Source organism: Oncorhynchus nerka, linkage group LG22 (genome assembly GCF_034236695.1).
Source record: "Oncorhynchus nerka isolate Pitt River linkage group LG22, Oner_Uvic_2.0, whole genome shotgun sequence".
In the NCBI taxonomy this organism is placed as follows: Eukaryota; Metazoa; Chordata; class Actinopteri; order Salmoniformes; family Salmonidae; genus Oncorhynchus; species Oncorhynchus nerka.
In genome coordinates, this window is record NC_088417.1 from 49781428 (window position 1) to 49795355 (window position 13928).

Sequence of the window (13928 nt, forward strand, 5' to 3'; positions counted from 1 at the left end):
AGGATGGAGGATCAGGCGAACAAATCCTAGGCTCCAAAAATACTCCCAGGCTACATACTGTACCATTGGTAGTTGTAGTCATGTTTTAGATACAACTGACCTAAGTGTCTGAAGTACTCATCCAAGCCACTCCAGAAGTTTCTCTCGATGAAGCCCTTGACCAGCCCCCACGGCTGTTTCCTGTAGCGCAGCTCTGTGGATACCCTGCAGGTCACAAACACACGCACACAAACACACAGACACATGTACATGCACGCACACACACAGAGGCATATACATTTGTACTTGATTTGACATACACACGCACAGACACCACACCACACACATAAATAAACTCCCAGTACACCTCCTTGGCCCACTGTAGGCGTCAACCTTAAATAAATGTAACTTATTTTCCTAAAGGGTAGAATACATTTCACCGAAAGGAGTCAAGTACCGCATTATCAAGATGGTGTTCAGTAGCGACAACCTGTTTTTAAACACAGAGTGAACTGCGGAGATACTAACTGAACGTGTCCAATCAGAACACTCACAGGACGTCTAGACAGAAAACAGGAAATCTATCTGACCTGAGCCGACACTTCTTCTTGGCCACCCTGGTGAGCACATAGCGGTTTAGGGTGTAGAAGTAGTCATGGTAGGGGACATCGTGTGCTATCACCTCAGCATCTATGATGTAGCACTCGCTTTCCTGGCTGGCCTTGTACAGCGTCTAGGCCACACAAATATGACACAGTTGAGTTAACAGACAAAAAAAAGGCCTATTCCAGCTATCGGTTGGCTGCAAATGACTTTCAGCTATTTGTAATCTAAAAATTAATGTGGTGACTTTTCTATACGTTTCAGTGCCGCCCATAAGTGCTAAACCCATAATGCATAAGAAGACTTGCTATAAGCATTCATAATAACCCGTGGCTCATTAATGCAGCCTATGAAAATACATACAGTACATAACCATGATAGCATTCACAATGCATTGCACACAGATTATTATTATATATATATTTTTTAAAGAGTTAAAGAGTTACCATTGTGTTTGCATTTAACAGTGGCACTACAGTGAGTGTAGTTACAGTAAGTCAAGTGCAAACGAAGCATGAAAACAAACCATGTACAACATTTAAAACTGCTATGACATGCAGTGCCACTGGGGGGGGCTCCACTCACCTGCGTCTCAGTCACGGTGGCTGTCTTGGGGGCCAGGGGGTTGGTGAGGGAGATGGTGTACATGATCTCTCTGGTCTGGTTGCCCATCTCCTCTTTCTCTTTCTTCCAGGGGTGATAGACTATGTCTAGATCAATAGTGAAGGTGGACAGAAAGATCAGCCCTTTACTCCTTTAGCTTTGGCAGAAGTTTTAGTCCGACACACACTGAGGTTTTGTGCAATTCTTTCAAAATGCATCCTACCTGCCTCCCTTCCATTACTGATCTGTGAGTTATTGGATAAGTGAACGCAAGGTTTCCACCGTATCGCTTTCACCAATCCAGCCATGTCAGATCAGTAAAGGAAGGAAGGAGAACAATAAGAAGGAAAGAGAGAAAGAAAGAGACCTTTCTACAGTATCTGAACAGGGCCAGTATTCACAAAGCGTCTCAGAGAAGGAGGGCTGATCTAGGATCAGGTCCCCACCTGTCCATTTAATCTGACTCTAAAACTGGTCTGGGTACTGTGGTGTCACCTGAAAAGCGTCTCTCCTCCAGGAAGTCCCTCATGAAGGTGGACTCGGTGAAGAGGATGTCGTACATCTTGTCAACGCTGAACTCGTACACCTCGTTTATGTACTGCTTCCCATTCAGGTCCTCATGGAAGGCCTGCACCTCCCCTGCTGCACACACACACACACACACACACACACACACACACACACACACACACACACACACACACACACACACACACATACACACACACACACACACAGAGAGAGGAAGAGGGAAGGAGAGTAAGTGTGTGAGAGATGGGTGTGTGTGTTGTACATGAACAGTGACAGTGTGAGTGAGTGAAATAGTGAATGTGTGCGTGAGTGAGCTGGTGTGTAAGCGGCACAAACCTTCGTCGTGCGTCTCGGAGGAGTCGCTGAGCTCGGTAGGGAGGTCCTCGTTGTCGTTGAAGTCCAGCGAGGGCGAGGGGGCGGGGCTACTGGGACCACTGCTCCGGTTGTCCAACCCCGGCAACTGGAGGGTCAGGAGTTCGCCATCGGGGAGACACAGGGGGAACTCGTCCACGACAGCCAAGTTAAACTATAGAGGAGGAGGGGTCATGAGCTCAACTGAAACCCTAGGTCCGACTACCTACAGTACATACTTTGTGAAGCTCAGCCAGGTATAATATTTGTCTTTGGTTGAAATGCCACTACTGTGGCCTGGTCTAGCAGACTGAGCCGCTGACTCTAGAACACTTTATGACGTTTTGTCTGTAGGTGATCCAAAGCAAGATTTGGTATAATACCCAGTGGTACTCACGGGGAGGAGTGATTCGATCGTGCTCGGACAGGGTAGGGCGTTGTTGGGAAAGGCTCTGTGGGACAACAGGGGGCTGGTGTCTCCCTTGGCGTCAGGCATCTTGGCGAAGTTGGTGTCATTATCCTCCACGGGCAGCTCCTCGCAGTACCTACACCACAGGGACGCGCAACAGCTGTAGGTCAAGGTTATCAGCTCGGGGAACGATGCCAGCCTTTACGATGCATGGTGATGGGGGGGGCGGTGTGTGTGTGTGTATATGACGTCAAAACTCACCCCATGGTATTGAAGTCATCGTCCGGCGGCACGTAGTCCTCGTCGTCACTGGTCAGACCCAGCTCGTTGCCATAACACTGATGGACAAAATGCCACAATTCTTTGGGACACAAGGGCTGAGAGGGATAGAGAGAGAGATAGAGAGAGATAGAGAGAGAGACAGAGAGATGGAGAGAGAAGAAGGAGGGATAAGAGAAAGAATGGGAAAAGGGTCAGTTTTGACTAAATTGGCAACACTACACACAAGTGCCCCCAGCCTTTTAGTTGAATTAAAAGTGAACTATCATAAATGTAAGTCTTACCTTTTCTAGCAGAGCATTCTGCCATAGTCTGAACATCATCATGTATGTCCGGTCCCTCGCTCCGAACGAGGTGAAAAAGTGCTGTGGGAAGCAAGAAAAATAAAGGATATGACATCACCGACCTGATATACACATGGCTTTTCTATGTACCTTTGTCTATAGTGCCTTCAGAAACTATTCATAACCCTTGACTTGATTCACATTCTGTTCTGTTACAGCATTAATTCCAAATGTATAAAATTGTTGTTGTTTTTTCCACCCATTACACACAATACTCCATAATGACAAAGTGAAAACATATTTATATACATTTTTACAGAAATATCTCATTTACATAATATTTACACCCCTGAGTCAATACTTTGTAGAAGCACCTTTGGCAGTGAATACAGCTGTGAGTCTTTCTGGGTAAGTCTCTAAGAGTTTTCCACACCTGGATTATGCAACATTTTCCCAGTATTCTTTTCAAAATTCTTCAACCTCTGTCAAATTGGCTGTTGATCATTGCTAGATGGGGCAGGGCAGGACGGGGCAAGACGGGGCGGCAGGTAGCCTAATGGTTATGGCGTTGGGCCAGTAACTGAAAGGTTGCTAGATCAAATCCAAGAGCTGACAAGGTAAAAAATCTGTCGTTCTGCCCCTGAAGAAGGCAGTTAGCCCACTGTTCCTAGGCCATCATTGTAAATAAGAATTTGTTCTTAATTGACTTGCCTTGTTAAATAGACTTTCAAATCTTGCAATCAAATTTCAAGTAGATTTATCTCAACCAATCAGGATCATTCACTGTCTTCTTGGTAAGCAACTCCCATGTAGATTTGGACTTTTGATTTATGTTATTGTCCCGCTGAAAGGTGAATTTATCTCCCAGTGTCTGGTGGAAAGCAGACTGAGCCAGGTTTTCCTCTAGGATTTTGTCTGTGCTTAGCTTCATTCTGTTTACTTTTTATCCCGAAAAATTCCCCGGTCATTAACAAGTACAAGCATACCCATAACATGATGCAGCCACCACTATGCTTGAACATATGGAGAGTGGTACTGAGTAATGCGTTGTATTGGATATGCCCCAAACATTCAAGTTAATTGCTTTGCCACATTCTCTGCAGAATTACTTTAGTGTCTTGTTGCAAACAGGATGCATGTTTTGGAATATTTTTTTCTGTACAAAATTTGTACAAAACTTTTTACTCTGTCAATTAGGTTAGGATTGTGGAGTAACTACAATGTTGTTGATCCATCCTCAGTTTTCTCCTATCACAGCCATTAAACCATTTTTCAAGACTCCATTGGCCTCACGGTGAAATCTCTGAGTGGTTTTCTTCCTCTCTGGCAACTGAGTTAGGAAGGATGCCTGTATATTTTGCAGTGACTGGGTGTATTGATACACCATCCAAAGTGTAATGAATAACTTCACCATGCTCAAAGGAATATTCAATGTATTTTTTCATCTACAAATAGGTGCCTTTCTTTGCGAGGCATTGGAAAACCTCCCTGTGGTTGAATCTGTGTTTGAAATGCATTGCTCGACCGAGGGACCTTACAGAAAATTGTATGTGTGTGTGAGATGAGGTAGTCATAAAAAAAATTATGTAAAACACAAAAACAATCTTTCTTGCACAAAGAGTAAGGCTACGCAACTTATTATGTGACATGTTAAAGCAAATCTTTACCCCTGAACTTATTTAGGCTTGCCATAACAAAGGGTTTGAATACTTATTGACTCAGGACATTTCAGTTTTTCATTTTTAAATTATTTTGTTAAAATGTCAAAAATCCACTTTGACATTATGGGGTATTGTGTGAAGGCCAGTGATATAAAAAAAAAAACTAAATGTAATCCATTTTAAATCAGCATGTGGAAAAAGTCAAGGGGTGTTAATACTTTCTGAAGGCATTGTATGTGTGTGTGTGTGTGTGTGTATGTGTGTGTATGTGTGTGTCCAGTGCTGACCTTGTCATTGTCAGTGCACAGCTGGATAGCGTTGGGAATGAGGCGGGCCGTCTTCTCCTTGGTCATGCTGCAGATATCCTTCAGCCGTACCGTCAGCTAGAGAGAGAAACTGTGTAAGACTACAGATATAACACAGTCAGTCAAAGTCCTTGATTGGGAAAATAAAAGAATGGGTCCTCAACAACACTTATTTTGGTATACAGCGGAGGGAAATGTAACACTGCTCAAATTCATAGACTCTAGATGCAAGAACTGACAGGCCATGGCATCCAAGAGATTTTATGGTTTGAACCATAGTTTTCAGCTATACATTGTTTGTTTGCATTCTTGTTGCTTGTTAACAATGATATAATAAAATCTTACACGTATATTTTTATTTTATTTATTTAACTAGGCAAGTCAGTTAAGAACAAATTCTTTTTTACAATGACGGCCTACACCGGCCAAACCCGGACAAAGCTGGGCCAATTGTGCGCCGCCCTATGGGACTCCCAATCACAGCCGGTTGTGATACAGCGTGGATTCGAACCAGGGTGTCGGTATTGACGCCTCAAGCACTGAGATGCAGTGCCCTAGACAGCTGCGCCACTCGGGAGCCAAATAAGACAGAAATTAAATAGATTCCCAAATCTCAGACGGTAGCTTTAGTACTGCAGTTTATGGAACAAACCAAGCAAATCAAATCTGTTTAATTTTAAGTCGAATACCTTCTATTTACAGAAAATAGATAACCTCATTCTTATGTAGAGGCTAACTTGGGACAGTAAGGGACAGAGTAACCTAGTGTAGAGAACGGTAAAAGAAACCAAAGTCCATACCAGCGTTTCCCAGCGGAAGATGTTGCTATAGAAACAGATCCAATTTTCCGACACGTAGAGGCGCCCCTGCAGCAGGATATCTCTTTGCAGGGCACAGGAGTAGTCTGCCACACAGGGTCAAAGGTCATCCGGTTATTAAAGGTCATGGGGTTATTAGAGGCTCATCGCTCTAGCAATAAATATAAGACATATGCAGATCAAACATCTAACCAGTGTATTTATGTAATCATGCCAACGCCTTGTCACTAATTATCATGCCAAACAGTCTGGCTTCATTAATGATAGAATGTTCATATTTGAAGATTGCTGTGAAGCCAGGCTGTTTGGCCTGACAATGACAGAAATGGAGTTGGCAAGAGCACAAGACATTGTGCTCTCGTAGACATTCCTGCAGTCAGCATGCCAATTGCTCGCTCCCTCAAAACTTGAGACATCTGTGGCATTGTGTTGTGTGACAAAACTGCTAATTTTAGAGTGGCCTTTTCTTGTCCCCAACACAAGGTGCACCTGTGTAATGACCCTACTGTTTAATCATCTTCTTGATATCCCACACCTGTCAGGTGGATGGATTATCTTTGCAAAGGAGAAATGTTCACTAACAGGGATGTAAAAAATGTGTGCACAACATTTTTGAGAAATACGCTTTTTGTGCGTATGGAACATTTCAGGGATCTTTTATTTCTGCTTTATGAAACACGGGACAAACACTTGACCTATTGTGTTTATATTCTTGTTCAGGTTTTCATTGATCATTCCATCTTACTCACCCACAATGAGGCGTTCTGAGTCGGGTAGCTGCTTGAAGAGCTTTCTGAAGTCCTCATTGCGTTGCTTATACGTGGGACTCAATACCTGCAGCGGAGAGAGATGGAGAACTTAAAACACATTGAGAGAGACAACCCATTGACACAAAAGTAGTCTACTCATTAATATAAATACACACATCAAATATTTTATAAACACAAGCAAGTGTAATCCCCCCCACCGATAGTGCCCAGTAGGCACATCACAGGGGAACATCTTTTTTCTGAAAATTGTAGTAGACTTGTTACAGTAGATTTTCAAAGTTACCATTCAGTGATTTGACCATGGCTACTGCATGCCTTGACTCAAACAATGTGTGCCCTCTCTTTCCCTACAAATTGTCAGAGCATGAAATCACCCAGAACCTCCTATCACAAACTAAACAAGCACTCTAAAATATGCTAATACCCCAGCTTCAGCTGGAGTTCCCCCTCTCTTTCTCTCTGTCTCTCTTCCCCTCTGTCTCTCTGCCTCTCTGTATCTATTTCTCTCCCGCTCACTGAAAGGAGAGATTCAAATAAACACATTTTCTTCCAGAGTGCTGCTGACCACTGCCCAGTCTGCCTGTCTATCCACACACAAACACTGCATTCTTTAGCCTGAAAAGGGAGGGAATGCAGCCAACTAGCCCTCAGAGTGGTGGTAATGGTGGTGGACTGGATACACATCACCTTGGGTCACTCTAACCACCCCAGTGCTCTGTAAGGTAAGCGCCATTGGCCTAGAACTAAAGCTAGTGTTACTTTGCTGGCCACACAGTTGGATAGCGGGTACAACCACTTTAAAATGGAGATTGGCCCTGGGCATGCTGTCACAAAAGAGGCCTTTACGGGTATAGGAGAAGAGCTCTCTAGTACATCTCTATGGGTCTACCCTATGAGCCTAATGTAATTAGTTTGCAAGGAGTGATAAGACCATTTTCAGAGCAGATGATACAAGAGAAAGAATATGGATAGAGACACAAGTATATACAGTACCAGTCAAAAGTTTGGACATACTAACTCATTCAAGGATTTTTCTTTCTTTTTTTTTTTTTTAACATTGTAGAATAATAGTGAAGACATCAAAACTATGAAATACGACATATGGAATCATGTAGTAACCAATAAAGTGTTAAACAAATCTAAATATATTTTAGATTCTTCAAAGTAGCCACCCTTTGCCTTGATGACAGCTTTGCAAATTCTTGATATTCTCTCAACCAGCTTCACCTGGAATGCTTTTCCAACCATCTTGAAGGAGTTCCCACATATACTGAGCACTTGTTGGCTGCTTTTCCTTCACTCTGTGGTCCAACTCATCCCAAACCATCTCAATTGGGTTGAGGCCAGGTTATTGTGGAGGCCAGGTCATCTGATGCAGCACTCCATCACTCTCCTTCTTGGTCAAATATCCCTTACACAGCCTGGAGGTGTGTTTGGTCATTGTCCTGTTGAAAAACAAATGATAGTCCCACTAAGCGCAAACTAGATGGGATGGCGTATTGCTGCAGAATGCTGTGTTAGCCATGCTGGTTAAGTGTGCCTTGAATTCTAAATAAATCACAGACAGTGTCACCAGCAAAGCACACCCACCATCACACCTCCTCCATGCTTCACGGTGGGAACCACACATGCCGAGATCATCTGTTCACCTACTCTGCGTCGCACAAAGACACGGTGGTTGGAACAAAAAATCTCCAATTTGGACAGATTTCTACCAGTCTAATGTCCATGGCTTGTGTTTCTTGGCCCTAGCAAGTCTCTTATTATTATTGGTGTCCTTTAGTAGTGTTTTTTTGCAGCAATTCGACCATGGCCTGATTCACACAGTCTCCTCTGAACAGTTGAGATGGAGATGTGTCTGTTGCTTGAATTTATTTGGGCTGCAATTTCTGAGGTGTAATTAACTCTAATGAACTCATCCTCTACAGCAGAGGTAACTATGGGTCTTCCTTTCCTGTGGCGGTCCTCATGAGAGACAGTTTCATCATAGCGTTGATGGTTTTTGCGACTGCACTTGAAGAAACTTTAAACATTTTGGAAATTTAATGGATTGACTGATCTTCATGTCTTAAAGTAATGATGGACTGTCGTTTCTCTTTGCTTATTTGAGCTGTTCTTGCCATAATATGGACTTGGTCTTTTACCAAATAGGACTATCTTCTGTATACCACCCCTGCCTTGTTACTACACAACTGATTGGCTCAAACATATTAAGAAGGAAAGAAATTCCACAAATTAACTTTTAACAAGGCACACCTGTTAATTGAAATGCATTCCACTACCTCATGAAGCTGGCTGAAAGAATGCCAAGAGTGTGCAAAGCTGTTATCAAGACAAAGGGTGGCTAGAATCTCAAATATATTCTGATTTGTTTAACACGTTTTTGGTTACTACATGATTCCATATTTGTTATTTCATAGTTTCGACAACATAGAAAATAGTAAAAATAAAGAAAAACCATGGAATGAGTATGTGTGTCCAAACTTTTGACTGGTACTGTATATATACACAAGTATGTGGACACCCTTTCAAATGAGTGGATTTGGCTATTTCAGCCACAACCTTTGCAGACAGGTGTATAAAATCGAGCACACAGTCATGCAATCTCCATAGACAAACATTGTCAGTAGAATTGCCTTACTGAAGAGCTCAGTGACTTTCAATGTGGCACTGTCATTGAATACCACCTTTCCAACAAGTCAGTCAGTCAAATTTCTGCTCTGCTAGAGCTGCCCCGGTGAACTGTGAGTGGTGATATTGTGAAGTGGAAACATCTAGGAGCGGCTCAGCCGCAAAGTGGTCGGCCACACAAGCTCACAGAACGGGACCGCCAACTGCTGAAACACATAAAAATGATCTGTCCTCAGTTGCAACACTCACTAACGAGTTCCAAACTGCCTTTGGAAGCAATGTGAGCACAATAACCATTCATCAGGATCTTCATGAAACGGGTTTCCATGGCCGAGCAGCCGCACACAAGCATAAGATCACCATGCACAATGGCAAGCATCGTCTGGAGTGGTATACGCTCGCCGCCATTGGACTCTTGAACAGTGGAAACACGTTCTCTGGAGTGATGAATAAAGCTTCACCATCTGGTAGTCTGATGAATCTGGGTTTGGCGGATGCCAGGAGAACGCTACCTGCCCGTTGCTGTTTCAGCATGACAATGCCCCCGTGCGTGAGGCCCACACAGAAATGGTTCGTCGAGATCCGTGTGGAAGATCCTGCAGAGAACCCTGAGGTCAACCCCATTTCACCACTTTGGGATAAATTGGAACACCGACTGCGAGCCAGGCCTAATCGCCCAACATCAGTGCCTGACCTCACTAATGCTCTTATGGCTGAATGGAAGCAAGTCCCCGCAGCAATGTTCCAACATCTAGTGAAAAGCCATCCCAGAAGAGTGGAGGCTCTTTTAGCAGCAATATGGACCAACTCCATATTAATGTCCATGATTTTATAATTAGATGTTCGCCGAACAGGTGTCAACATACTTTTGGTCATGTAGTGTGTATACAGTGGGGCAAAAAAAGTATTTAGTCAGCCACCAATTGTGCAAGTTCTCCCACTTAAAAAGATGAGAGAGGCCTGTAATTTTCATCATAGGTACACTTCAACTATGACAGACAAAATGAGAAAAAAAAAATCCAGAAAATCACATTGTAGGATTTTTAATTAATTAATTTGCAAATTATGGTGGAAAATAAGTATTCCGGGTTAGGGTAGGCTGTCATTGTAAATAATAATTTGTTCTTAACTGGCTTGCCTAGTTAAGTAAAGGTTCAATAAATACAATTAAATAAATATAAAGACCAAAACAACTCTAGTGATTCATTGCTATGCAACGCTCTGAGCAATTAAGGTCCTGTCCCAAATGGGCCCTGGTCAAAAGTAGTGCACTGGATTCTAATGCACTGGTTTGGGAATTTAGATACTTTCTAAACAGGGAGATGAGAAGTTTATGAGTTGGGGAGTTAAGAGTTTAGAGAAATTTCGAGGTTCACTGCACTTACACTTCACCAATCCTGTTTCAACCCCAAAGCCGTACAAAATAATGACCGCGACCGCATGTAGACCACAAGTCACTTTGCAGCACAGCACAGAGGTAGCCCCAACTAGATTATCCGCTTGGAATTCTCAAACTGTAACCCCCACCACCAACACCCTTCCGCCCCCACACCCGTCTCCACCCCAGCTCAATGGAGGGTGACTTACGGCTGGGACCCTCTCTGACTCCCAGTCCCAGGTCTCCCACTGGGCCTGGGCCTCGGCCTGGATCTCATCGTCTTGTGGCTGAGGGATAGCCTCCCAGTCAGACAGACACTCCCAGTCTGTCCCATTCTCTGTCTCTGTGTCCATGCTGACTGAAATATCCATAGCCTGGGCCTCTATGTTCTTTTGGCTCTCACCCCTCCCCTCCCTCTTATTTTCTGTCTCTCTTTTCTCTGGTCAGAGGTGTGAGCAGTGTCTCTAAGCCTGGAGAGTGGTCGGTGCTGGTCTGGTATTCCCCCTTTGTCGTTGGTGTGGAATTCTTTGCCGTCTCTGAGAGCCAAGTGTTTTTTAGGCCTGGGTCATGATTCTGATTTCTCCCTTAGACGCACACACACATGCGGACGCACACACACACACACACACACACACAGTGCCGATGCTGCTGTTGACCTACAGTAACTTCAGCCCTCGGGGGAGTGGTTGTTTGTCATCAGCCCCTCCCTCTCTATCTCTCTCTCTCCCCCTTTCTCTCTCCTCTGGTCAGAAGTAATACAACACGTCTCTGAACCCTCCCAGAGAGCAGTGGGAACCAGAGCTATCTGGAACGATATCTGTCACAACTACAGGTCGACCACCACAGGTAGCTAGCAGTGCTTTGGTGCGGAGCATAACAGATTTATTAACAGCATATTTCACAACTCAGTACTCAAGAACGAAGGAGTGTGAACGTTTTCAACGCTCCAAAAACGGTAGAACCTAGAAACTATGGGTGTCCCTGCTATCACACACACACCCACATTCATGACTGTAACTCATGTAACCCCTGGTGACCAGTGTCAAGCGGAAGGCTACTCCTTTCTCCAGCTAAAAGTCCAGGCTGGGAGATGGCAAGAACTCCAGATGACAGCCAGTGTCAATAATTACTCTGATAAATCCATAAAGTACAGTTAGGCATGTGTCCACAATGTAAGCTGAGAAACGTATTTACACTCAGGGAAGCAGGAGACCCCTTTTTCTGGAATGGGAATGTCCCCCACCCTCCACCCTCTCTCTCTGTTCCTGTTTTTGGGGAAAGTTGATCCCCCCTCGTAAGTCTTGAGAGGCCAGTTGAGCCAGGTGCACCGGTTGGTCCGGGTTAAGAACGGTCTAAGACCAAGTCAGGACCAAGTTTAACCCGGGTTAAGTCGAGGTTAACACCTGGGACAGACACAGGACAAGCCTCCAGTCAGTTAAAGATTTCAGAGGAAAATGCAACAATGCTTTGTAGTCTGGAATCAATGGGTGGACCAGCGTTGCTTTTAAGACGTTGGTTTAAAACAGTCCTCTTCACATGGAGTTTAGAGCCATCTTCTACGTCCAGGATAGAGAAACCTAGGGAGCTAAAACACTGCCGTCATCCCCAAAGTAATTTCAAAGAGCGATACCTCCAAACGTGCCTTAGAAAGGCACGGTCTCCTCAAATGATTTCCCAAAAGCAATATTTATCCCAACATATCAAAACACACACAATCCACATGGAGGGGGAAAAAAGTACATCTTTTCACACGGACACCGAGAAACCATACAAGCCCAGCTCAAGCAGTCTCAACATCTAAAAATCCAATTGAGCAAATCGAAATATAATCCCGAAACAAAAAGAGCAGTCGCCTCTTGCTCTCTCTCCTTCTCTCACACTCAGTCGTATTCCAATGTGTGAAAACGGACACACACACACACACACACACAAAGTCTTTGTCCTCAGTGAGAGGGCAGAAAACCGAAAAATCCTCTTGGCCAGTCTGGGATGCTTTAGCTTGTCCAGTGAAGGGCCAGCTACTCATCAATGAAAGTGGTCAACAGTGCATCCCAGGACAGAGTGTAAACCCTGTGACTGACCACACGAACCACTGCACACTACAGACCAGGCAAACCACAACAGAGCTCATACCAGGACTCTAGTCCTACTGCTGAAATTGCGCTCTCTCTCTCTCTCTCTGCTTTATAACAAAAAAGCTGTGTAGGAGGAGCGAGTGTGTGAGTGAGTGTGTTTTTGTGTTAAGGGAGAGAGAGAAAAGAGAAAGAGAGAAAGAGAGAGAGAGAGAGGGGAAATGGGAGGGCCCTAGCCCAGTGGGTGGGGTGGGTGTAGAGGGGTACTTGAGTGCAGCAGGAGTGAGTTTGAGTGTGTCTGTGTGTTTCTGCAATGTGAGTGTGTGCGCGTTTTGAGCAGTGTGCTTGTGTGTGCCTGCTGTGGGTGCCTGTATGGTTTCCTCCTCCTTGTCCAGTCCCTCCCTCTCTCCTTCTCTCTCCCTCCTTCTCAGCCTGTCAGAAAGCCTGTTTCTACCCCACCCCATGGTGGCCCAACACATCACAACAACACTTCAGGAAGTTTAGAGAACCAATTGACTTCCTTGAAAAAGCCCTTTCTTTGCCTCCTCAATGAACTGAGTTGACCCCTATAGGTCTCTATGTGAAGACCCAGAGGATACACAGGAATCAATGTATGTGTGTGTTTTTCCTCTTATGATACACAGTGTGAATTTATTTTCCTGGAAAAGCGAGGGAGGCAACCATGAATTCAGAGGTTTTGTGTGCAGAGAGAGAGAGCAGCACACAGAAGTACCCATTGTATGTATTTGTGTGTGTGTGTGTGTGTTTTATCTATAGTGTAAACATTGTAGTATTGCCAAGGACAACTCCCCAGCCAGATCGCTCTCTTTCTCCAAATCTTTTTCTCTCCCTCCCACTCCCTATCTCTCAGGACATGGGGTGAATGAACTCCAAAGACCCTCTGATGGACGGGGATTTGGAGTTAGGGCCGTCGGTGGCGCCTACACTCATACCAGAAAGGTGATTCATGCAGCTACACTGCCCCCCCCCAACCTGACTCTCCACCTTCACCCTCTCTCCCCTCCCTCTCGTCTCCCCCCACACAAACATCTGGCTGAGACCTTGCAGTCTCCCTGTGACGTTACCCAAAGGAACCAGGGACGTGTTCAGGTCAGACACACTGTAGAAAAACCGTTTTGAAATAGAAAACTAAAAGGAGTGCGTCTTAATGGACAAGTGTAAGAGGTCCCTCCACGTTTCACTCGGTTTTAAAATGTTCTCCCTCTACTGAACATGACTCAGTGCGTAGGGTAA

At 44.5% G+C, this 13928-nt stretch overlaps 1 protein-coding gene across 1 annotated transcript in view; it reads right to left on the bottom strand.

Moving 5' to 3' along the window:
- The window catches only part of LOC115105302 (protein Aster-B-like), a 100524-nt gene that overhangs the window by 8556 nt on the left and 78040 nt on the right, over positions 1–13928 (bottom strand). The window contains exons 8-18 of the mRNA XM_065007225.1: positions 6573–6657; positions 5806–5909; positions 4988–5083; positions 3040–3120; positions 2738–2853; positions 2465–2612; positions 2053–2242; positions 1681–1824; positions 1168–1292; positions 570–712; positions 101–204 (exon numbers count right to left, since the gene is read on the bottom strand). Coding sequence (XP_064863297.1) covers positions 101–204; positions 570–712; positions 1168–1292; positions 1681–1824; positions 2053–2242; positions 2465–2612; positions 2738–2853; positions 3040–3120; positions 4988–5083; positions 5806–5909; positions 6573–6657 — 1336 coding nt within the window. The remainder of the gene's footprint in view (positions 1–100; positions 205–569; positions 713–1167; positions 1293–1680; positions 1825–2052; positions 2243–2464; positions 2613–2737; positions 2854–3039; positions 3121–4987; positions 5084–5805; positions 5910–6572; positions 6658–13928) is intronic.